We start from the raw sequence: 26453 nt of genomic DNA on the forward strand, positions 1-26453 counted from the left end.
TTTATTTTTTCCGTCCTTAATGTGTACTCTGTCCTTCAATTCTGTGCTATATTGAATGTTCAAACTGAAACATTTCACCTCATTCTTGATTTCTGGAGAAAACCTCAGAATTGCAAACACCACAATCCGACACCAAGCAGTCATGTGGATGCCACAATTTACACTGAGCATTCAGTTTACTTTAAATTGAATGTTAGGTGGAAGACAAGTACATTGACACTACTGTTAAGTTAAAAATAAATACTTTCAAAAACAACAACAACAAAAAAAAGAAAAAAAAGAATACAAATCCCACAGGGATATATCATAACTTTTTTCATCCTACACAAAAATTAAAAAAAAAATGTTTTCATCTAATATTCATCCGAGAATTTCAGAAATACAAAATGGTTTTTTATAACACAACCATAATGGTACATCAAAATGTTAAATATTGTACAAAAGTTGTTTATCTTCTAAAGCACTAATCAAAATCCATTAACAAACAAGGTGTTGGAACTACTATAAATGCGAGGGAGTGTAACTGGATGTACCTGCCAGCAGCATGTGACACAGTATGTGGTCCTGAGAGCAAGGCCTTGATTTTTATGTGTCTAATTTAACCATCAACTGTGCAGCCCCTTTTCCAGGATGACCATGGGCTGCATATATTGAAGTTGCTTCAGCAAAAGTTCAGAACAAGTGGATAGGTTCTCATACATAACAATTTTAACATTCTTCACAGTCTCAATCTTCAGTGGATTTCTGAAATTAACAAGACTTTGGACTTGATCTCTCTCTTGGATGATTGGTGGAAGTGTTCGCTGTCGTTTTGATGGATTGGACAGAGTGTCTTCACTGAACTTCAGGACAGATGTCTCAAACTCTGAAGGCTTATAAAGTTTTAGTGCAACGTCTTTCTCTACTTGGTTCCCTTGAGAGCTAGATGAGTTCAATATGGATCCTGAGACTTTCAGCATACATTTAACATGCTCCCCGGTGCAGTTACGAAGACTTTGCTTTCTTTCTACACACATTTTGTTTCTACATTCTGACTTTCGTGGACGACCTCTTTTCCGTTTGACCACAGGCATGGTTGTGGCAGTGAAACTTTCATTAACTAGAACCTCAGCTGCAGGATCTGGGCCTACATCTTGAGGACTGACGTTAACATTTTCTGTGAGATCTTCATCAAAAACTGTTTGCTCCACCTCAATATTTTCTGAGGTACTGTCTGCTCTGGGCATCTCACTGCTTTTCAAGCAAAATATGAACTGGCTTCTTTGATCCTCAATGTACTGTTCCGTGAGGCCATGAGTGGTGTAATGTTTCAATATACTCTGCTCATCACTCATTATTGAATCACAACTCTCAATCATACATGGGTACTGTAGAGGAAGTCTTTGATTGCACATGGCAGATGCTTCATCAATGGATTTAAGAGCAGGCTTTTCTAAGGTCATCAAAAGGTTTTTGGCCTTGTCCTCTCTCTTTTTTGAATTCTTCTTTTTCATTTTTATTTTGTTATTTGCAATGTTCTCTTTTCCATTGTTAGAACTTGCACTTAACTTTTTTGCTTGAACATCATTCCCAATTCCACTTTTTTGTTTCTCTTTCATCGTTTCAAAAGTAGCATCATGTTTCTTCATAAGATGTCTAAGAAGGTTTGACTTGGTTGTATAGACCCTATCACAACCTTCAAATTGACATCTGAATGTGAGGTCCACACTCTCAAAGTCCCCATCTGCTGAAACCTTTATTGCTTTGTGATCATTTTTGATATGATCAATGTATTTCAAATGACACGTAAAGTGAGCAGAACATTTTGACTGGTCACACTGAAACGTGCCTACCTCAACACCGGATAACAATGCACTTGCCTTTTCCAATGTGCATCTGTGGAGCAAAAGATAGTGTTTCAACAAACTGGTAACTTTCGACACTACTTTTGAGCATTGTTTGACTTGGCATCTGTATTCCTGTACTTGGACAACTCCATCAGTTTCTTTAGCACTGTTCTTTTCATCACGTTCTGACTGATGCATAGCCCTATAATGGAGGATAAGATTTTGTTGGATTGAAAAGGCAGCCACACATCCTTCATGCACACATCGATATGGCCGGAACATACAGTGCGCATCACTTGAATCACCAGAATCAATGGTGTCTATTGGCATTGTAGTTTTCTTTTGAATATCAACCATCACATCTGAATTCCTTTCAATTTGTCTATTTGATTCTGGAGTTGCATTTTCTGTTCTTTCTTCTGGAGCATCCATTGTGTCAAAGAGATGGGGACTTCCACCACTCAGCTCTTGCATTGCAAATATACCTGGTTCATTTAATTCACTGACATGATTCTCTTCAGTCAGAGAGGGGTCTTTCAGCGGTTTTACACATGTAGCTGAAAGCCCTTCAAGATTTATGTTTTCCTTTGATGCTTCCACAGTTCTGCAAGTCTCAGTGCTGGAAACTGTAAGGGACTTTTGTGTGGGGCGTTTCTTTTTTCTTTTGGTAACAATGTTGGCTTCTCCTTCAACATTTGAATCAACAGATGTAACAGTCAGATTTGGATTGATTTGGTGTTGAATCTGCTCTGATAGGGAGTCATTTCCCTGGTCAGTGATGAGGCTGGCATGCACATTTTCTGACTTTGACGTAGATTTTCTGATCTTTCTATAACCAAGACCGATTTTCAAGTGAGACATTTCTTCTTTTGAAAAATGGTGGACATTTTTGTAGTGGATTTTAAGGCCTGTGGTTCTTGTAAATCCCTTTGAACATAAATGACAGTTGTATGGTGCTAATTTGTCAGGGTTTTTCTTCATTTGACTTATCCTTTCCTCGCTGTAATCATGTACACGGCTAAGGTGTTTAAATAAAGCTTCTTTTGTCATTGCTCCATAAACACAGCCTTCTTCACATCTAAAGGGCTTTAAAACACATTTCTGCTCGTTTTGTACAGGATTTTCAATTGTGTGACACTGATCATTTCTGGTGACATCTTTAGAGCTTTGATCCTGCAGGTTAGTGCTCTCAGATTTGATCTCACATTTGTCTCGACTGAGTATATCAACTAAATCAAGACGTTGTAACGCCCTTTCAATTTCTACGATTTTGCCATCATCACCAGTATTTGCAGAGATGATTTCAGCTTCATGTTTGATTTCTATGCCAGTGTTTGATACAGGTGGATGGAATAAACTGTAATTTCTAGTCATTTCGGAGGGGTCTTGAGAGGACATATTAGTGTTCTGGATACTATCTGTGCCACCATGCATACTTGTTAAAGTGTTACTGTTAAAGGTATTTGATTCTGATGGTGCATAGATACAGGGTTTGTGAGTGTGCTCAAGTATGTCATTCATGGGGAGAGGTATTTGTGCCGTTGAAATATCAGGATCATTCAGAAAATCAAGAAATGATACTGGTAAGTCAGCAGTAAGATCAATTTCATCGACAGGTTTGCACTGGGAACGTTTTGATAAATGACCTCCAAGTGACTTTGTGCTTGAAAACTCTCTGTAGCACCTGGAACAAATGACTTTCCCATCCTGTATTATGGCAGGCCATTTTGCTCTCTTAGATGATTTAATTTTTTTGGATTTCCTAGTTTCACCAGAACCTGAAACATTCTGATCATCTGAAGGGATTCCTTCTGTTCCTTCCTGTGACAATTCATGATCACAAAAATCTTTTGGACTTTTCTCACCAGTCAGGGGGGCAACAACACTAAAGAAATCTTCTGATGATTCCTTAAAATGAGGGGTTAAAAGATTCGACACATGTTTGACATCTGATGCATCAGTACAATCAGTGCTGATTTCTTTGTTTGAATTTCCCAATGGCTGCACTGAAATAGGACCTGCCTCTGAAGGCGAAGGTGAAAAATATAGGCTGCCATTCTGCCCAGACAACGTGCAGATGGAAATATCACTGGGATGGTTTTGTCCAATCCGACTGAATCCAGGATTAATGCTTGACTCAACCTGTGACAAATCACAAGTTTGCTCACTGTTAAGGGCATGTAGTACTCTAAGAGAGCTTGACACATATTTTGAGGCTTCGTTCATCACACTTGAGGGTGTGTTGGCATTCACAGAAAGGGGGATGATGTCATCATAAGATGAGGCAGATGCGTAATCTAGGACTGTGTCAGAATGGTATGATGGGTCTGTGTGCTGGTTGTCAGATAAAATTGTAGAGCGGTAGGGATGTACAGAAAACCCTGAATCCAAATTCTCCATTGAAGGTGCTGCCCATGTCTGAGTTATTGGTAATTGCATCAGATCTGTCTGGTTTGGTAATGCTGCACTTTGAGTGTTTTCAAGCTGAGAGCAAAACTTGGCACTTATGGACTGCATACTATCGTGATTGGAGAAAACAGAGGAAGTACTTTCAAGCACTGAGTCCAGAAATGTAGTATGTTCAGTTTGTCTGGAACGGCTTCTCCATTTCACTATTGGAGAACTAGTGGTTGTGCTCTCAGACAACGACTTTTTTGCAGCAATTTCTGCAATCCTTTTGTACTTCTTAGATAACTTCCATTCCTCAAAAGCTTCAGAATGAACATTTTTGACATGTCTCGACAAACTTTTTGAGGTGCTGTATTTCCGTGTGCAGGTTTCGAATGGACACACATGAGTCAGACCTTCTTCTTTGTTGGCTTTTTTCACAGAGAGAGACGACTTCAATGTGGAAGACTTAAGCTGACGCAGTGTGAAAGAAAACAATTTCTTATCTTTCAAGAGTGTTTGAGTTTCACTGTCAGCATTCCTTAGAGCATCTAAATATTTTGGATCATTGCATTTGATGGGAATTGGCTCCAGTTTTACATAGCAAGATTCAAGATGCAATTGCTTTGTACTTTCAAGACAATGTGGTGTCTCAGATTCATCAGGCTGAACAGCATTAGTTTGGGAATCATTTTTGCTTACTGTCAACTGAGCTGTGCATGACACAAGATGCTCAGGCTGTTCTGTGGAGTCTTGAGTAGTGTCTATAATACTTTCAACTGTGCATTTCCTTTCTACTGGGGTAAACTCTTGAGAAACCTCTTTCATTTGGCTTTGAGGCAGCTCTAAGGCAGGAAAAGTCGGAGTTAGTACTTCAATTTGAGAAGGTGAGCCCCCATCAACAGCTGAGTGGCCCTTCTTCTTTGCATGCCCTTTCTGATGCAGATCTAGCTCAGACAGAGTGTAGAACACCTTGTCACAGTTTTGAATTTTGCAGGAGAACGTCATGTAGTGCTGTGCCTCATGATCATACAGCAAGTATGTCTCGTTGAATATTCTCTCACAGTTTGGATATGCACACTGTGCCTGAAATTCAGCATGCACTTTTCTGTGTATCTGAAGCTCAGCATGAGAGGAAAAGCTGAAATTACATCCAAGCTGAATGCAAAAATACGGCTTCTCGCCACAATGCATCTGTAAGTGATCATTAAGATGGGTCACATTAACAAACTGACGGTGACAATACTGGCACAAAGCCTTCTGGCTCTTTATTTCTAGGAAATGTATTGCTTCCTGCTCATTTTTGTGGGCCTTAACATGTGCAACCAAATTCCTGAAGTACTTGAAAACTTTTTGACAACTTGTAACAGGGCATGAACAACATTCAGTGTTGTTAACATCACGAATAGGGTTGCCCTGTTTGGGGGATGACGCTTTAATTTTACTTTTGACTTTTGTGCTGGGACTACTGTTTGAAGCAAATAAACTGTTATTGCAAATTGTCCCTTGGCTAACTTCCACAGCAGTTTTGCTGTAGTGCTCTTCTTTTCTCAAGGTACTGGTAGCTGCTGTTAACTTGGTGTCAATACTGGTACGTTTCTTGCTTACACCCATAGCAGCAAGGCGTTCCTTACACGACTGTTTCACATGAGATGCCACATGAGGCTCTAGAACTACCCTAGTTTCAAATGTTTTAGCACATATTGGGCAACGGAAAATCCCATCTTGAACATGCTTCAATGCATGCTTCACAATCCTGTGTCCAAGGAACTCTTTATCACACAAAACACAATACTGCATATAAGCTTGCCAATTGCGGAATCGAGCAGAAACAAATCCCATCTCTCTCATCTTCTTCATTTCCCTTTTCTTCTTTCTTTCTGCTTCAACTTCACTGAGTTCGTAAGTAGGACTATTGGTAAAATGTAGATGTTGAAAATATTTTTCATCATGGTCATGGACTTCATTGTCTTCACTGTCAGTACATTTGTCAGTAGACAATATAGCTGTTGCCTCCTGACCCATCAAAGCAAGGCATTGACGTTTTAGAGTTTTCCAGTCCCAGAACTCCGGATCAAAAGGCCACTTCGTCTTTAAGGCCAACAAAAGGTCACAGCGTAGTGAGTTCAGAATTGGTGGATCCTCCTGCTCAAGCTTTTGGTCAGGCTCATTAAAAAGAGTCTCAACAGCATAGTAAGAGTCCAAAGACGGATTTATCAGGAACTCAGTGAGTTGACAAGCCTGTTTTACTTCCAAATCCAAAGGCAGCAAGCAAGAGATTGTTTTGCAGATAGTGATATTACAGCCCTCGTTATCATGAACTCCCATTTTTAGTGCTTGAATGCACATTTCGATGCATACTGAGAGTCCATTTTTCTCATCCTGAGAAAACAAAAATGTCATTGTCAGTGTCATTGCCATCTATTATGTCAGTGGTTACATGCTTGCTAAATAAAACTTAATAACTTTTGATGCTTTTGTGCTTAAAGGGCTTAACTGCTTGAACCCCGATAAATGCTGCTTGCAGCTTTAATTGCCATTGTTTTTGTAAAACATTCATATAAAAACAAAACCTTTTCTCACCTCAGCCTGAATGACTTTGATGAGGAGCAGAATATGGTACACACTCACAGCAAGGCATGCTAACAGTCTGCATTGCTCCAAAAAGGCCTGTTTTGATTCGAGCCGTATTAGAAGTTTACTCCAAAACAGTGTCAGCTCCCTGTAAGATATAAAATATGATCCATGTGCTCACTAAAAAATAAATCAAGCACTAAAACATCTTTAATGATTAACAAGTATATTTAAAATACACAGTAGGCTAGCATGATGAGTATAATGATAATCACAATTATTTAGCTTGAAAACTGTTTCATCATTTTTTTGCACGCTCATGAAAACTCCTGTTATAATCAATAAAGCTTTCTACACCGCACAATAAATCTCTGATTTACACTGTCTATGTCTTAACTATAACATTCAGTGAGTTTACACAGTCATCCAGACAGTTAAAAAGACTGCACTGAACAAAACAATGATGATCAGTGGTTTTCTTCCGTGCCAGTGAACACGAAATACTTGTGTCAGGTGATGTTGCATGTGCGTGCATAATTATTATGCAAGTCGATTGGTATATCAGGTAGGTTGCAGTCCTGGAAAATGGTGTCACTGGCGAGTAAAGGGTTTCTGGTGATTTTACACTTCATTCTTAAAGCATTTTGCAGTGACTGTGTCTTTATATTTCAACCATTTGTAGCAACCCTGCTGACCCAATAAGCAATTCATTGTCCGATGGACACACCTTAATTGTAAAATTTCTGTAGTCTTGCATCCTTCTCATGGCTATTTCATAATTGTTGACTTTTCAGTATCAGTTATATATTAATTTGGCCCAATTTACCTGCCTAATAATTTTGCACATCTGAATATAAGGCATTTTTCTATTTATGGGAAAGTCACAATTACATACCACTACTGATTTTTTCAGATTTTTTTTTACTGAAACACTAAAACCTAAATTAGTTTTCAATTAGCTGAAATTTTTTATGAAAATAAAGCTTATTTAATAATCAATTAATTAATCTAATTTAATAATCAAAAACTTAAAGATTGTGTTGTATACAAACATTTAAGTTACACATTAGGCAGCTAACAGGTTAAGCAAAAATATAGAGAAAATGTAATATGCACCATATAAAACATTTACTATATTTTTACTATATTTATTAAAATGCTCTTCTAGAGTTAATAATATTTTTCTAACATTTTGAGATTAAAGTCGAAATATTTCGAGATTAAAGTCAGAATGTTTTGAGATACAAGTCGAAACATTATGAGAATAAAGTCGTAATATTTTGAGAATAAAGTCAAAATTACGAGAATTCTTCCGTAGAAGTTTTTTTGTGTGTGTGTGTAAAGAAATGCGCTCGTGAAGTCGAACTGCTTCTGACATGGATCTAAACAAAATAGTAGCTTTTTACTTTTATCTGGGCTTTCAACAAAAGGAAATTCTACAGGTGCTAATCTAACAACATGGCATTACCATTTTTTTTAGGACGTTACAAAATACATACTGTGCCACAATAGACTTTACAGGCGAAAACACTTTTCAGACTGGATGGAGTTATCCAGCTTTATATCTGAGGAAATCGCGGGATCCGGCCAAATGATTGGATACAGAATGATGCACTTAAAATGTATCCTATCCAGAAAGGATTTATGGTGAAGAGGGAGACTGTACTTTTAAGTGTTCTCGGCCCAGATGTTGCCTATATACTATATACTACAATAGTCAACGTGCCACATAAAGTTTGGACCAGGATTGTGGTAGGCTACCTACTCCGGCGGAGTCTTCGTGCTCGTCTATAGACATCCTAAAACAAATGGTAATGCCATGTTGTTAGATTAGCACCTGTAGAATTTCCTTTTGTTGAAAGCCCAGATAAAAGTAAAAAGCTACTATTATATTTAGATCCATGTCAGAAGCAGTTCGACTTCATGAGTGCATTTCTTTACAAATAAATAAATAAATAAGAACTTCTACGGAAGACTGTATTCTCGTAATTTTGACTTTATTCTCAAAATATTACGACTTTATTCTCAAAATATTTCAACTTTAATCTCGAAATGCTAGAATTTTAGATTCTTTTTATTTTTTATGTTGCGGTTCAGGGCTTCCGTATTTTCTATTTAACTAATGAGCTATGGACATTGAATTGCTTCCATAGGGTAAATGTAATGTTACATGACATTGTTTGCAAGCTGTTTTACTGACGTCTTTTCACAATTGAAACTGATTGAGCGATAACATGAGAAATGATACATTTCAGTAAGTTGTACTGTTTTTTTAAACATACCTTCTTATGTCCATTCATGTTTATTTTGTGCTATGACCAGTAGTAAAGATGAAGAGATGATCGTTCATTGCGCTCCATGCTGCTGCTTGAACATTAAGGAGTGTTTTTGATAATAAAGAGTTTCAAAACAACATTATTGTTTGAATTTTGTGATAAAATTGAAAGCTGAAAGTTTTGTTCACATAGTTAATGAGAACAGTATTAATCTGATCTTGATTCATTTATCAAAATTATTTATTTATTCAAGATCGACTAAAATCACACTTGGGTCAATATTGTCAACCCAGCTAGTGTACACACAGCTGACATGTTTACCTGTTGTAGTTTATCCATGTTGTGCACATGAAATAGACGCTGACACAGTCCAAATGCGCCATTGGAGGAGCGTTAACCACTGTTTCATTCAATGATTGGAAAACATATATGATCAGAATATTGACTTGCCTAATAATTATGCACGCACTAGAGTATACATACATATATATATATATATATATATATATATATATATATGAAGAGTTCAGATGTAAAAGCCACTAAACACCACCTCCGTCAAAAATGAGATAATGACACTGAGCCAAAGCTTTCTGCACATACGTTCAACAGAAATGTTTGCTTCAAATCTTCTAAATTCCAGCATCAGCCCATTCAGAAATATCAGTTTGTTGGCAAAAGCCTCTAGACGCCACTTCCCTTTGGCAGTAAAAGCCGCTACGTTTTGAGAACCAATCAGAAGGCGCGAATCGAATCATATGATTTCGAGCGGTTTCGATATAGCGGCGCGGTGAGTAGCCGGCTTTTTTTGTGAAGATTGTTTTAGATTCAGATTCAGATTCAGATTTTTTTAAATTTTAAGATGGAGTACGATGAAATGGATGAGCCGGTCCTACTGACATTAAATGGCAGAAGAAAACGTTGTTTACCTCAAAACTCTGCCCGTTACAAGGCAAAAGAAAATAGATGGAATACTTACTTAGACACTTAGAAATAGATACTTACAATAGATACTTAGAAATGTCTTGGTCGCAAGTGTAGCATGCACTCATAACAGTTCTTCATGCAGTGCTGTTACTTTGAAGGAATCTGATTTAAATTATTATACATCAAACAACAGCTTTATTTCACCAACGACAAAGTCAAACAAGATGCCATTCTTCTGTCTCATATGGATGCTATGCCATGTAAACGGAGGAGACAACAAGTGGAGGCTGAAGAGACGAGACGACTAAGAGATGTATCGATCAAGTATGCCGTTTTGAAAGAAGATAAAACGAAAGTTCCCGTCTGCCAGGCTTCATTCCTGAACATTTTCTATAAATACAAAGATTAGTACGAAGAACAAGTTTCTAGTTTTTCCTATTTTTGCATTAGTGCCTTATTATTTGTATTATTTTTAGTGTTTTATTTATTTAAAAAAATTTTTTGTCAAAGCCATGTTTATCCAATTATTACTAGTACGTGCTCAGTACACAGGCAATTTTTTCAGCAGTTATTATCTGGTAATGCCTCTCTCTGCGGTATTAAAGGACATATAGCCTACTTAAAACATTATCACTGATGGTCATTGGCTACCTAAATTTGTTAAAAACTATATCAGAATCAGAAAGAGCTTAATTGCCAAGTATGTTTGCACATTCAAGGAATTTGTTCTGGTGACAGAAGCTTCCAGTAAACAGAGACAACAAGAACACACAGATAATGAAAAACAAAGATAAGTAAATAAAATACACATATATATATATACAGTACTGTGCAAAAGTCTTAGGCATGTTAATATCAGCAGAAGAGAAGCAGAATAAGATTCTTCTTTACACACTTCACCGTTGCCGAGCTCGTCAGTTTTATGACACACTAAATGACGTGGGTGATAAATTCACTGTCTGCTTTGACATAATGGAGAACCTGGTCTGACATTGGTCAAACGTATTACTCACGGCAGGTATACTTTTATGTATTCAGTGTGGTTCGTCACCATGGCGGAGGTGAACCCCAGAGTCGGCATGAGATAAATCTGTACACCTGGCTGGAATATGAGAACTCAAAGGATAGTAACATCGTCGCCTCAGCTCTACAACACTACTTCACCTCAGTGGCTAGAGCTGATCTGCGCCAGTGTCAGAGACTCCGCCTGTTCTCCGACTCTTGCTACGGCCAGAATAAAAACATTAATGTTCTGTCTATGTTGTTTGCCCTGCGTTCTCAGCTGTACCCGCTCAACATCACTTACTTCTTTCCTATACGAGGGCACAGTTTCCTAATGGCCCGAAGCATAAAGTCGCTGTTGCCGGAAGAGTATAACAGCATTTTGCAGAAGCATGTCACTGTCTATCAATATGGAAAGGACTGGCAGTGCTATGACTTCAAAGAAGCAGCAGCCAGGTTCACAACAACTTAGAGATCATTTAAAATAAGTGAAGCAAGAGTGCTGCAAATCTCTAGAGATAAGCTGGGGTTTAAGCCTGTGTTTTCTGGTGAATTTTACCAGCACTCTGTGCTGAAGCGGGGTAAAAAGTGGTTTCAGTTCAAGCCGGCTCCTCTTCCGGATGTGAACTGCGTCAAGGAAGCAAAGAGGACTGATGTCTTAGACAAATAGACAAAAAAGGGTAAGACAAAAAAATAGACAAAAAAAAAAAGCACAAGTGGATTTAGCTGGGTTTTTTTTATTCACTGACTAATAACCTTATCATTACCTTTAAAATGAAACTACTGAATGTGAACATAGGAGCCTGATAAAAAAAAAAAATAATAATTTAAAAGAAAAGAAGTCTGATGGATTTAGAGGGTTTAGCATCTGAACTCTTCATATATATATACAGCGGGGGAAATAAGTATTGAACACGTCATCATTTTCAGAAGAGAAAAATGATGACGTGTTCAATACTTATTTCCCCCGCTGTATATATATATATATATATATATATAGTAAAACCTCACACAATGGAAACAGAACTGAATGAAAAGCTGAAATGACACCTTTAGTAAATTACAACAGGCAAAATCACAAACACAAACTATTTTTATATTATTTTTGCAGCCCTAGTGCACAGTGATTGAAAATTAAAGTTAAAGTATGTACGATTTTTCATGTTAAAATACAGTACATTCTCTTAATCCAATTAATTGTTCATTGACTACTATTAGTATGCTATTCATGGGCTTATCTCCCCCAAAAGTGTAAACATTGAGCCCCCAGGCACCATCAAAACACTGACAGCGGTCCGCTCAGATCAGTCAATTTCTTTCCAGCAACCTATAGCAAAGGTTTTAAGGTTTTACAGAAGTGCAAGCCAAAATTCACTGCATTTAGAACTTTGAAGATCAAACAGTTCATGAACACATCAAAACAAACAAGGACAGCACTGTGATGCATTGCGCTACAATGGGCACTTATGTTAGGACATGCCTTCACAAGGACCTGTAAGAGCGGTGTTTGTGATGTTTGAGTTGGTGGAGATGCTATGCAATGTTTGCAAGTTTGATGGAAAATATGCTTTATTTCTGTAATTCTGCTAGGTGACACTAGTGTCGCAGAAACGGCATACTTCACCTTTAAAAATAAGAACAAATGTCTTACCAGGCACAATAAGCATCTCCACTGAGAAGCTGGCGCTTGAAAAATGCAGTACAAAGACTGAGAGCTCCCTTCTCGTCTTCCTCGGACTCCAAATTACAAATCATGTCCAGAGCCTCCTTACAGTCTACCTCCTTTATCTACCAAACATAACAGAGTAAATTTAGGTTACACATTATTTGCAATAGTCAAGCTTATGCAAATTAAATAATAATAAAAATAGTAATTACAGATTAATGAAAGGGATAGATCACACAAAAAGGAAAGTTTTGTCATAATTTGCTCACCCATTTTGTTTGTTTAATAGGGACAATTCACTAGGCATTGTTACACACAGACAACCAATGCCATGTACATAGGCCATATCGCATAAAGCTAATTTGTGGCCCTCGTCCCTGGTCCAAACCCAAAAGAATTCTGTTCTTTTGTCTGTTCTTATCTTTTGTAACACAAATGAAAATTCTCATCATTTTTGTCCCTCTACTGAAACTGAATGCAACAAAAAATGTCATGCATCAAAACCAACAAAAAAACATGGTAAAAGTAATCTGTATGAATTGAGCGGTTTAATAGCAGTATTCGGAATACCTTTATATGATATTACAGTCAGATTTAGGTTTTTATTCCAATATAAACACTGAACAACACACATTCATAATGCACATACACACATCAAACAGGGCAAACACAGAAGCCCAATGGGGTTTGTTCCCGCATGCCAAGCAAGTATAATTGAGCCTTCATGCTTACCATATTTGAGGAACTCTATGTATATGCATTGATCAAGGATGAGAGCATATTAAAAATATTCATTTGTGCTCCGAAGATCTTCTTCAAAGTTTTCTGGGATTGGAACCACATAAAGGTGAGTAAATAAATGTTAAATTTAAATTTTTGGGTGAGCTAACCCTTTAAAAATTATAGTGATTATATCATGACACAAAAAAGAATATTAATATAGTCATGTTGTGCAAGGATATACATTTTAAATATTATTGAAATATTAATTCTGAAGTTCAACAAAAAAATTCCTAACCTCTGGAGGTGATCAGACAGCTTAATTCTACAAATAAAGACTGCTTGTTACAGAGGAGAGCTTTTCATGTACAATCCACTCATGCATACAACTGTAATGCTTGAACTTCAGCATTAATACAATATAGACTGATTTTAATTTTAAATTTTTTTTAAAGACCCTCACCTCTTGCATAAGTTCTTGTTGTGGCTTTATTTCACACAGACATACGAGGTAGATTTGTTTGAAGTTCTTCTTTCCTCCAAATTCAGGAAACTCTGCGCATATCTTTGCCAGTATTGCAGCTTTATCCATACGCTTCAGTTTGATGAGGTGCTTTATACGCATATGAAGTAGTTCAGGGCCTTCTCGAGATAAAAACTCATGTACTACAGAAGACGCACATCCAAACAAGTTAACAATAGTAGCAGTGCAATTATAAATGAATTTCATTATTACCAAAATTTGGAACAAATAAGTATGAACTATAAGTGATAGACGGTAAAAGCATTTTTACCTTTCTCTACATTAGGGCTGTCACATGAGAGAAGGCTACACAGAGTGGAGTTGGACCACACACCATTCTCCCCCACCAGAGTCAACAGGGTGTGAAGCTGCGAGTTTCCACGTGCCTGAAGGATGTCATGAGCCATCTGCTTTAAAGAAATCATCAACACAATATTAAAACAAAGCTTTTTAAACCTTAATTAACTCCAGCCACACATAACCCTACCCATCACCCTATCCCTAATATCACAAGAAGACTGGCACAGCACGCAGATATGACTAATCGATAATCAAATTTGTTGTTGATTGTTTTCATTTATGATTATTATTATCGATTTGATCAATTAGTTGTTTCAGCCCTACTAACATTATAAAGAGAACACTAATGTATTACAAATTTGTGAATTTGTTTATTTGCTAATATTTTAACGTGTTTAACATGGAAAGAGTGCATCCACAAAAGAATGACTTGTTATTTTGTAAACAGTCATATTTCTTTTAGATTCTTCTTTTTCAAAAACTAAGGGTGCTCTGATCAGGTCAGGATTTTTCAATTTCAATAGGATCGCCACTTACTAGAAGGTTTAGTGACCTTAAAGTGCCCCTATTTTTTATTTATTTTTTGCAGTGTGTAATATAGCTGTTTGTGAATGTAAACGTTCGGCAAAGTTGTATAGTCGAATAAATAAAGTTATTGTGTCCCAAAAGAAAGAATCGATTCTGATCCGCCAATACGAGTCGTTTGTATTTCGAATCTCACTATGTGACGGTTCTACATCACTAGAAATTACACTCGCATAATGTTGTACGTTGGCCGCCCGCGAACAACTTGACCAGCCCACAACACGTCATTTTACTGACGACTGCTTCTCAAATATCGGAGTTCAACACGGGATTCGCTAAACGCTTGCTCTTGAAAGATGGGTCAATACCCAATTTATTTGGCTTTTACATCTGATATGTGACGGGAAAGGGAGTAGATTGAGTTCGGCAAAAGGCGGATTTGAACTCCGGTCGATTTGCGTCAAAACTTTCTGCCATGCACTTACCCCTACACTATTGCTACTGTTGGAAATCAAATGTCTTCTTTAATTTTGTCTGGCCAAACCAGATGTCAGTGGGAATTAGTGTAAATAGACACTCCGTTAAAGGCAACACCCCACGCGGTGGCACATTATGGTATTATGGAATTCTCCATCCTCTGAAAACACGAAAAGTAAACACAGCAGAAATGTCACATTTTCAAGCTTTTAATAAAAAAAATTATTTGATATACAGTTGTGGTCAGAATATATGGCACCCCTGGTAAATATGATCAAAAATGGCTCTAAAAAAAAAAAATCTTCATTGTTTATCCTTTTGATTTTTCATTAAAAAAATTCGCAAAAATCGAACCTTTCATTGAAGTAAAAGAATTGAAAGTGGGGGGTAAATCACATTATGAAATAAATGCTTTTCTCCAAAACACGCTGTCCATAATTATTGGCTCCCTGTTATTAAATACTTTAATTTTGTAACCTCCTTTTGCCAGATAACAGCTCTGAGTTTTCTTCTATAATGCCTGATGAGTTTGGAGAACAACTGACAAGAGATCAGAGACCATTCCTCTGTACAGAATCTCTCCAGATCCTTCAGATTCACATGTTCATGTTGGTGCTTCTTCTCTTCAGTTCACCCCACTCATTTTCTATATGGTTCAGTTTAGGGGACTGGGACGGTCATGGCAGAAGTTTCTTTTTTTTTACTTGGAACAGGTAATTATTGCCCTGATGGTCAAAATGGGAATTTTCAATTCTTTAGCTATTTTCTTACAGCCACTTTCTATTCTGTGATGCTCAACAATCTTTTGATGCACATCAGAACTATATTCTTTGGTTTTACTCATTGTGATGGATGATTAAGGGAATTTGGCCTTTGTGTTTCCTCATATTTAAATTCCTGTGAAACAAGAAGTCATAGCTAGACAATGTCATGTTCCTAGTCACCCTGGTGTGCTAAACAAGGTAAATATTAATGGGAATATACTTCAGAGATATTTTACTCGTAAAAAAATCTCGGGGTGCCAATACCCCACTTTCAATTCTTTTACTTTAATGAAATGTTAGATTTTTGCACATTTTTTTAATGAAAGATCAAAAGGATGAACAATGCATATTTATTCTTACAGCCATTTTTGATCATATTTACCAGGGGTGCCATTAATTCTGACCACAACTGTATGCCTGTTTTGTAAAAGATATGGATGATAGTGAGAGTGCTCAGTCGATGGCTAATGCTATAAATCAACTGCGGTCGGCGAATCTTGTCGGAGAAATTGAGATTTAGCTCAACCAATTACCAAAATAAGATGATTGTGGACATTAATGTAGCAAATAAATGGTTGGACATGGACACGATATGAAACTGTCACGAATGTATTAAAATGAGCTGTGTTGATTATTATTTACCTGGCATCCATGCAGGAAAATTCATGAATATTCTTTCACAGAATTTAGTCTTTTTTTAATAAAAAAAAAAAGTAACATGAACTGGGCAACTTGTTATTTATTGTTATTAATGATATTTTTTTGCATAATTTTGCTACATGGATTGCTACATGTGAAGCCCTTAACCAGAGACACGCTTCTCAAACTGATTGCTAAGCAGAAAAATCAGTTAGGTAATGTTAAATATATAAATATTTTCAATAAAGTTGAAGAAATAGTTTCCCTATAGATATGAGTTTTGACTTGGTGTGTGCCAAATTTGGTATTATTACCAGGGATTTTAAGGTATGGTTGCTTCGTGATTTTGAAGAGAACATCTGAACATTCTCAAAATTTACTTTGTTCACTCTATCAACTTCAAACTGGTGTAGCCTATATGTACAGTGAGGAAAATAAGTATTTGAACACCCTGCTATTTTGCAAGTTCTCCCACTTAGAAATCATGGAGGGGTCTGAAATTGTCATCGTAGGTGCATGTCCACTGTGAGAGACATAATCTAAAAAAAAAAATCCAGAAATCACAATGTATGATTTTTTAACTATTTATTTGTATGATACAGCTGCAAATAAGTATTTGACCACCTGAGAAAATCAATGTTAATATTTGGTACAGTAGCCTTTGTTTGCAATTACAGAGGTCAAACGTTTCCTGTAGTTTTTCACCAGGTTTGCACACACTGCAGGAGGGATTTTGGCCCACTCCTCCACACAGATCTTCTCTAGATCAGTCAGGTTTCTGGGCTGTCGCTGAGAAACACGGAGTTTGAGCTCCCTCCAAAGATTCTCTATTGGGTTTAGGTCTGGAGACTGGCTAGGCCACACCAGAACCTTGATATGCTTCTTACAGAGCCACTCCTTGGTTATCCTGGCTATGTGCTTCGGGTCATTGTCATGTTGGAAGACCCAGCCTCGACCCATCTTCAATGCTCTAACTGAGGGAAGGAGGTTGTTCCCCAAAATCTCGCAATACATGGCCCCGTGCATCCTCTCCTTAATACAGTGCAGTCGCCCTGTCCCATGTGCAGAAAAACACCCCCAAAGCATGATGCTACCACCCCCATGCTTCACAGTAGGGATGGTGTTCTTGGGATGGTACTCATCATTCTTCTTCCTCCAAACACGTTTAGTGGAATTATGACCAAAAAGTTATATTTTGGTCTCATCTGACCACATGACTTTCTCCCATGACTCCTCTGGATCATCCAAATGGTCATTGGCAAACTTAAGACGGGCCTTGACATGTGCTGGTTTAAGCAGGGGAACCTTCCGTGCCATGCATGATTTCAAACCATGACGTCTTAGTGTATTACCAACAGTAACCTTGGAAACGGTGGTCCCAGCTCTTTTCAGGTCATTGACCAGCTCCTCCCGTGTAGTTCTGGGCTGATTTCTCACCTTTCTTAGGATCATTGAGACCCCACGAGGTGAGATCTTGCATGGAGCCCCAGTCCGAGGGAGATTGACAGTCATGTTTAGCTTCTTCCATTTTCTAATGATTGCTCCAACAGTGGACCTTTTTTCACCAAGCTGCTTGGCAATTTCCCCGTAGCCCTTACCAGCTTTGTGGAGGTGTACAATTTTGTCTCTAGTGTCTTTGGACAGTTCTTTGGTCTTGGCCATGTTAGTAGTTGGATTCTTACTGATTGTATGGGGTGGACAGGTGTCTATATGCAGCGAACGACCTCAAACAGGTGCATCTAATTTAGGATAATAAATGGAGTGGAGGAGGACATTTTAAAGGCAGACTAACAGGTCTTTGAGGGTCAGAATTCTAGCTGATAGACAGGTGTTCAAATACTTATTTGCAGCTGTATCATACAAATAAATAGTTAAAAAATCATATATTGTGATTTCTGGATTTTTTTTTTTAGATTATGTCTCTCACAGTGGACATGCACCTACGATGACAATTTCAGACCCCTCCATAATTTCCAAGTGGGAGAACTTGCAAAATAGCAGGGTGTTCAAATACTTATTTTCCTCACTGTATATATCTATATATATATTAGGGCTGGGACTCGATTAAAAAAATGTATCTAATTAATTAGAGGCTTTGTAATTAATTAATCGAAATTAATCGCATTTTAATTGCATATAAATTAGGGCTGTCAATCAATTAAAAATAATTGTGTTGAACATGTTATTGAAATAATGTTCAAATGTTCAAAGGGTGAGCATTGAAATAATTGTGCCTAGCAAATAATCAATACAATACAATTGAACATTATTAAATTATTGAACATTATTAAATTATACATTTAATATTAAACATTAAATTATAAACATTTACACTTGCTTTACAGGTTTTTAACATTACTTCGAAAATAATGCAATTTAAAGTTTGAGATGTTTTTCATCTGTTTTAGAAAGTATTTTTAGACTTTTGTTTTTTCAGAATAAAACTTGTTTTACAATCTTGAGCATGTGTTATATTTTTATTAAATGTGTTTAATTAAGCCATTGCTGCAAGTAATTTGACAGTTAACAATATTTTAGTGTACAGTTAATCACAATTTCAGTCAGCATTGTCATGACTCATTTTCCCATGATGAAAGGTAAGACGGTGAAACGTCACAATATCAACGTTGATTCAATTTGCAAAACCGAAGCATAATTCAACATTGGTTCAACGTCGACATACAATCTTTATTCACCCATATTGAAAGAAGAGACGGTGAAACAACGTCACGAAATCAACAATGAAACAACGTCACGATTTCAACGTTGATTCGTTTTGCACAATCGAAACATAATCCAACATTGATTCGACCTTGGTCCCTTACGTTCACCGGTGAATCAACGTTGAAATGCCGGCTGTTTTTTTATAAGTAAATGTTCCAATCAATGATCCAGGCAGCGCCAGCGCGTTCTCGTCTCCCTCCTTCATTTTACAGTCGAATGGTGGCTAGAACGGCTCTAGGTTCAAAGGTCAATACGGTATGGATTAATCTGCGTTATTTTTTTTAACGCGTTATTTTTTCTCAGATTAATTAATCGAAATTAACGCGTTAATGTCACAGCCCTAATATATATATATATATATATATATATACACACTCACCTAAAGGATTATTAGGAACACCATACTAATACTGTGTTTGACCTCCTTTCGCCTTCAGAACTGCCTTAATTCTACGTGGCATTGATTCAACAAGGTGCTGAAAGCATGCTTTAGAAATGTTGGCCCATATTGATAGGATAGCATCTTGCAGTTGATGGAGATTTGTGGGATGCACATCCAGGGCACGAAGCTCCCATTCCACCACATCCCAAAGATGCTCTATTGGGTTGAGATCTGGTGACTGTGGGGGCCATTTTAGTACAGTGAACTCACTGTCATTTTCCAGTCTTCAACTGTCCAATTTTGGTGAGCTTGTGCAAATTGTAGCCTCTTTTTCCTATTTGTAGTGGAGATGAGTGGTACCCGGTGGGGTCTTCTGCTGTTGTAGCCCATCCGCCTCAAGGTTGTGCGTGTTGTGGCTTCACAAATGCTTTGCTGCATACCTCGGTTGTAACGAGTGGTTATTTCAGTCAAAGTTGCTCTTCTATCAGCTTGAATCAGTCGGCCCATTCTCCTCTGACCTCTAGCATCAACAAGGCATTTTCGCCCACAGGACTGCCGCATACTGGATGTTTTTCCCTTTTCACACCATTCTTTGTAAACCCTAGAAATGGTTGTGCGTGAAAATCCCAGTAACTGAGCAGATTGTGAAATACTAGGCCCGTCTGGCACCAACAACCATGCCACGCTCAAAATTGCTTAAATCATCTTTCTTTCCCATTCTGACATTCAGTTTGGAGTTCAGGAGATTGTCTTGACCAGGACCACACCCCTAAATGCATTGAAGCAACTGCCATGTGATTGGTTGATTATAGGGCTGCAACAACTAATCGATAAAATCGATAATAATCGATTATGAAAATCGTTGTCAACGAATGTCATTGTCGATTAGTTGGTCTGCTCACGTCAAGGTGGAGCGTTACTGATGACGTCACTTTCATGACAACGCAGTCACGCGAAATGGCAGAGAGTAATCGGAGAGAAACATCAGCACGGCAAGCAAAAACTGTATTCTCATTATATGAAGATGTGAAAATGGTATAGTCTAGTTTAATTCAATGCTACTGTGTAAACAGCTTTGTTTACTAACTTCGGGACAGTCACACTAGATCTATTTTGTATCGAGCATCAGGTTGCGCAATCAGTTCGCTCGCAACATAAGTGATGGATTAAAATAGCGCTACCGCAGAAATAAGTTAAATTAAATGGTGTTTACAAAGTGAAGCACTAAATATAAAGGCAGTTAATAACAGCAGCAGTAAAATATTGTTTTTTAGTCACTGTAGTCAGTGGTTTTCAGCGAATGCTTGTGCAGTAATACATAATTTTTCCTGTACTTTTAATCAAGCCTGTTGTCAGCTGCGTAACGTTACCTCCATTCCGCTCTCTTTTTATAGCATTTGTCTACTATGTAAGGGATAATCCCGCTTATTACATGGCTACCCACCAAATAAATCAATAATTTTACACAAAATATTGATTTAAAAAGGAGTTTCTTGATTTAAAAATGATTGTATTGCTTCCGCTAAAGAAAATAGTCCGTTCCGTCTCTACGGTTAGACTCCTGTGTCCATAGCAACGCTCTGTTTTTCTGGTGTGTTATACTTCGCAGCGGTCTGTTATCAAGAAATAACAGATCGCATTCTACATTGGAATTCAAAATCTGCTGCTTAATATCTAAAAATATCTAAAACATGTTTGTGTCCTAATTTCATAATGTGAAGTTTATATGAGCAGCGCAACTCAATATTTTTTTTTTTTATATATATTTTGGATATTTAAAGAAGTTTTACTGTTTAAAAACTGGACAAACTTTTGTGTTTGGGGTTTAAAATGTAAAAATTTAAGATTATATTAGTAAAACTCAATGTGTGGCTTTTGCACTTTTTAAAGTACACTTTTACACATAAATACCCTGATTTAGGGTTTTATTTAGTTATAAACAAAAATCAAATTGAATTAAAAAAAACCTAGGCTATCCGATTAATCGATTAATCGGAAAAAATAATCGTCCGATTAATCGATTATCAAAATAATCGTTAGTTGCAGCCCTAGTTGATTAGATAATTGCATTAAAGGAGAACTCCGGTCAATTTTAACATTGAGCTCATTTTTTTGTACATTTGGAGTGCTGTCAATACAGAGAACAACGACAAAAATCGGTGTTGCCTACACCGAGTTATTCTATTTTTAAAATTTGCACCCTATTGACTTCAATGGGGCAAGTAGTAAGCCTGCTTTTTAGCCTCTTAACATCCTTTAAGTGTCATTAAAAGTGCACAGAAAATGTGAGTGATTCCTTCCGAGTGAACACGAGTGGATCTGACTGCAGTAGATGTTAGAGATATTAATAAAAATGAAGTTAATTCAGCCAGCGCTCATACCTTTGTTTACATCCTGTTTTCGGTGGAAGGCCATAGTAATCGATTGTCGAGTTCACGCGCATAGGTTTAGTACCTATGATCACGCGCGTGAACTCGACAATCGATTACTATGGCCTTCCACCGAAAACAGGATGTAAACAAAGGTATGAGCGCTGGCTGAATTAACTTCATTTTTATTAATATCTCTAACATCTACTGCAGTCAGATCCACTCGTGTTCACTCGGAAGGAATCACTTTATCACAGGGTATATAGTTTTCTTTTTTACCCAACAAACATAAGGATACTGATAAACACAAGGCACATGCATTTTTACTTCTTGCGTACTCAATCTATGGCAAATTTTTGTGAAGGAAGACAAGCATGTGAAGTTTATCTGGTTTCAAACTGAAGCCAAACACTGTCTGAAGGTTTCCTGAAGAACTGAAAAGCTCTTAAACCTGTTGTTGCACTGGCGCCAATAAAGTCATGCAGATAGCAGATTTGAATAAAAAAAATCAAGTGCAAATACAAATACAAAAATAAGATGAGTAAAGAAAACGGGGTTCTTAATTTTAATAATCACCCTTTATTAAATATATGAACACAGAAACCCCCTGTTAACAGTTAATGTCACGTTTCCCATTCCATGATGACTAGTAAAATAATATCCGCGTCGCGTCTATGACAACTCGAGGTATTGCACACCGGACACGCACTTTCTCAGTTTATGGCCAGCAATATCATTATGTTTAAGGACATTATGGAATTGAGATAATGTCTGTACTATGTTATGATTATACTGTACAATTAAATACAATAGTTGCTGAGTCTGTGATCTGAACACTTTTTTCTGCGCTCTGTGTCGCGGCAGGATTTTGAACAAGGTCCTGAGCCGTTGCTGGGCGCCGCGGACAGACGCCGAATAGAACCGCGCTGTGCTTCTCGTCCGGTGTGTGTACACTCATACAGAATGTGTTCGAATTTTAAAGACGTGGCGCTGCGCTTCTCGTCCGGTGTGCGACCACCTCTAAGGTGCTGTTTTCTTTGAAGCCGAAGAACTCTGTTGTTAATACTGGCGAGCTCAGCTTACTTTTTTCGGGTGTGGACAGACAGAGTGTTTCACTCTAGCTGCGCGGGCGCGGACGAGCGCTGCGTCTAGAAAACGCCAATATCGCCAATACCGGTATATTGTATTGCTCTAAATTAACACGATGTCGATATTTCATGCTTTGAATATCACGATTATCGTCAATACCGGTATATTGCGACACCCCTAGTTCCAAATAATCCTTTAGGTGAGTGTATATATTATATACAGTACAGGTCCAAAGTTTGGAAACATTACAATTTATAATGTTTTTGAAAGAAGTTTCTTCTGCTCATCAAGCCTGCATTTATTTGATCAAAAATACAGAAAAAAAAGAAAAAAAAAATATTGTGATATATTATTACAATTTAAAATAATTGGTTTTCAATTTATTATACTTTAAATTATCATTTATTTCTGTGATGCAAAGCTGATTTTTCAGGATCATTACTCCAGTCTATCACATGTTCCTTTAGAAATCATTCTAATATGACGATTCATTATCAAAGTTGGAAACAGTTCTGCTGCTTAATATTTTTTCATAAACTGTGATACTTTTTTAGGATACTTTGATGAATAAAAAGTAAAAAAAAAAAAAAAAAAGAAGCAAATGCTTTAAAAATATAAATCTTTTGTAACAACAATATACACTACTGGTCAGTAATTTGGGGTCAGTAATTTTTTTTCTTTCTTTTTTTTTGAAATAGATCATTACTTTTATTCAGCAAGGATGTGTTAAATTGATAAAAAGTGATAGTAAAGAAGATTTATATTATTAGAAAATATTTTTTTATTTTGAATAAATGCAGTTCTTTTTAACCTTTTATTCATCAAATATATTAGGCAGCAGAACTGTTTCCAACACTCATAATAAATCAGAATATTAGAATGATTTTCTAAAGGATCATGTGATAGACTGGATGTCACATGTGACACTGAAGACTAGAGTAATGATGCTGAAAATTCAGCTTTGCATCACAGGAATAAATTATTTTTTAAAGAATATTCAAATTGAAAACTATTATTTTAAGTTGTAATAATATTTTACAATATTACTGGGGGTTTTTTTCTGTATTTTTTATAAAATAAACGCAGCCTTGATAAGCATTAGAGACTTCTTTCAAAAATATTTAAAAAATCGTAATGTTTCCAAACTTTTGACCTGTACTGTATATATATATTTAATTTGCTCATTCTGACTTATTTTGCAAGCACAGGTCACATATATTCAATGTGTAATGAAAGCAATCATATAATTGATGGCACAGAGATGAAATGTGCATTGAAAATAGTTTCCATGTTTAGTAAACCCATAAAGCCATTAACCAAGCCATCTGGTATGTATTCTTTATTTGGACCTCTTACCCAATACGTTCTTAAAATATTAATACTAATTAGAAATGCTGTTGTGTGATGCTTATATTTGATGCTTATATGAATGTAATAATAATTTGAGGTAACACTTTATTTTACAGTGTTACACATGTAGTTACTATAGTAATAACAGTAAATTATGCATAATTACATGCAACTAACCCTAAACCAAACCCTAGTCCTACCCTAACCCTATAGTAAGTACATGTAGTTGCTTAATATTACTCAGTACTTAAATATATAATTACACTGTAACAATGACACCTTCAATTAAAGTGTAACCTAATTTGATAAGCCAGGTCCATCCACCAATTCCACAAGATACTGCACATTACCTTTGTGTTAATAAAAACATTTAATGAAGTCTTGTCTCTGACCTTGACAGAAGATTGAAACTCTTCCCATAAGGCACCAGGGATTTTCCCGGAGAATGACAACAGAAGATTCAGACAGCTCCTAGCAGGGAACAAAAACATCTATTGAGTAAATTTCCTTTACACTGCGTTCAAACTGTTTACTTATGCACTATTCTCTACATAGTGAAAGCAGGGCACACAATGCACTATATAGTAAAATTCTGAAATTCGCTGGTCAAAAACCTCATAACTCAATTTGAGCTTGATTTTGGTAAAATTTTTAATAATAAAGTGACACGTGCAAGTGTCTGACCATACAGTATATAAATTAATTCATGTAGGTTTATTTCTTATTTGCAGGTTTGTAACTTTAAACTTAAAAACTGCTGGATTTTTTTCCTGATAATTTAGCATGCAGTTTTTTTGTTGTTTTTTTTGCCCACCCTGTTTTACGAAGGCCCACCCTTTTGAACATTTCTGGCATGGCCCGTCTGTTACAGTGATTTTATAGGGCTAAGGGGTGTCCTAAAACACTAACACGCACCGCCATCTAGTGGCTAAAGCAATAAATCAGATTCACACAGGCTCAGACACAGTGTCCTATAATTTCTGATAGAATGAATCAATCCACAATTAAACAGTTTAAGCCATATTTATGTGCAGATTTTTATTCAAGATGTCTTCCCAAGACATTTTACAACTTGCAAAAATAAAATGAATACCATATGGTTGGGGCAGCAACGTCTATGGTAACATCCAAACCATAAAATAAATATAAAAATGATGATTATGAATCATCCCTGAACTTACTTAAGCTGGACTATGACACTATTTTCTTTTAGATCTGCTGTACAGCCGAAACAAACTTTGTTGCATTATTTTCCTGTTATCACTATAAAGCTGCTTTGAAACAATCTGTATTGTAAAAAGCATATAAATAAAGGTGACTTGACTTGTGTGGCAAACAGGGCAGGGTCGAGGGCCGTGAAAGAATGGCGCGAGGCGTGACTGATGATAAGCATCACCTGCGAGCTGCACCGATCTCATATCTCTCAAGGAGGAGCTTCAGAAGCATAAAAGGAGGAGAGACGACAGTGAAGGACGAGAGAGGACCAGGCCTGGACTTTTACGTTGTGTTTTGTTTAAGTCCATGAGTGGCTGCTGCTTTTACTTTCGTTTTGTGTTTATTTATATAATAAAGTCTGTGAACGTTTGCCGGTTCCCACCTCCTTTCTTCCTCTGAACATCGTTACAGTAGTGCCAAAAGCCGAAAAAAAGTTTTATAAAATGATAAACTTCACATTTCAACCTTTAATATTATAGTAATATGTAATTAAGGGCTCCCCATATAGTTTACAGCATTAGCTAAGATATATATTATTTTATCCTTAAAGGTGCATTGCGCAAGTCTCTGAGTTTTTGCAGAACTATGCCCCCTTCTGGCGACACGCGAAACTGCAACCAGAGTTGTGCACGCGGTTACGTTGGGGTTTGGGATGAACTAGAAGCCGGTCTCTTTGAATCCATCTTCTACTTTTGCAAAAGTCGCTTGAGTTGTCTT

The 26453-nt window shown here is 36.9% G+C and overlaps 1 protein-coding gene across 4 annotated transcripts in view; it reads right to left on the bottom strand.

Moving 5' to 3' along the window:
• znf292a (zinc finger protein 292a) overlaps positions 1-26453 on the bottom strand; it is a 32884-nt gene continuing 6431 nt past the window's right edge. The window contains exons 3-8 of one of the 4 annotated variants that reach the window (XM_084393890.1): positions 24914-24992; positions 14174-14309; positions 13843-14045; positions 12645-12781; positions 6798-6936; positions 1-6596 (exon numbers count right to left, since the gene is read on the bottom strand). In XM_084393890.1, coding sequence (XP_084250016.1) covers positions 606-6596; positions 6798-6936; positions 12645-12781; positions 13843-14045; positions 14174-14309; positions 24914-24992 — 6685 coding nt within the window. In that variant the 3' untranslated portion in view covers positions 1-605. Of the gene's footprint in view, positions 6597-6797; positions 6937-9070; positions 9162-12644; positions 12782-12928; positions 13131-13842; positions 14046-14173; positions 14313-24913; positions 24993-26453 lie in introns of those variants that run through there. The other 3 variants (XM_084393889.1, XM_084393891.1, XM_084393892.1) reach the window with 3 other exon arrangements.

This window comes from Rutilus rutilus (genome assembly GCF_951802725.1).
Source record: "Rutilus rutilus genome assembly, chromosome: 21".
NCBI classification, from domain to species: domain Eukaryota; kingdom Metazoa; phylum Chordata; class Actinopteri; order Cypriniformes; family Leuciscidae; genus Rutilus; species Rutilus rutilus.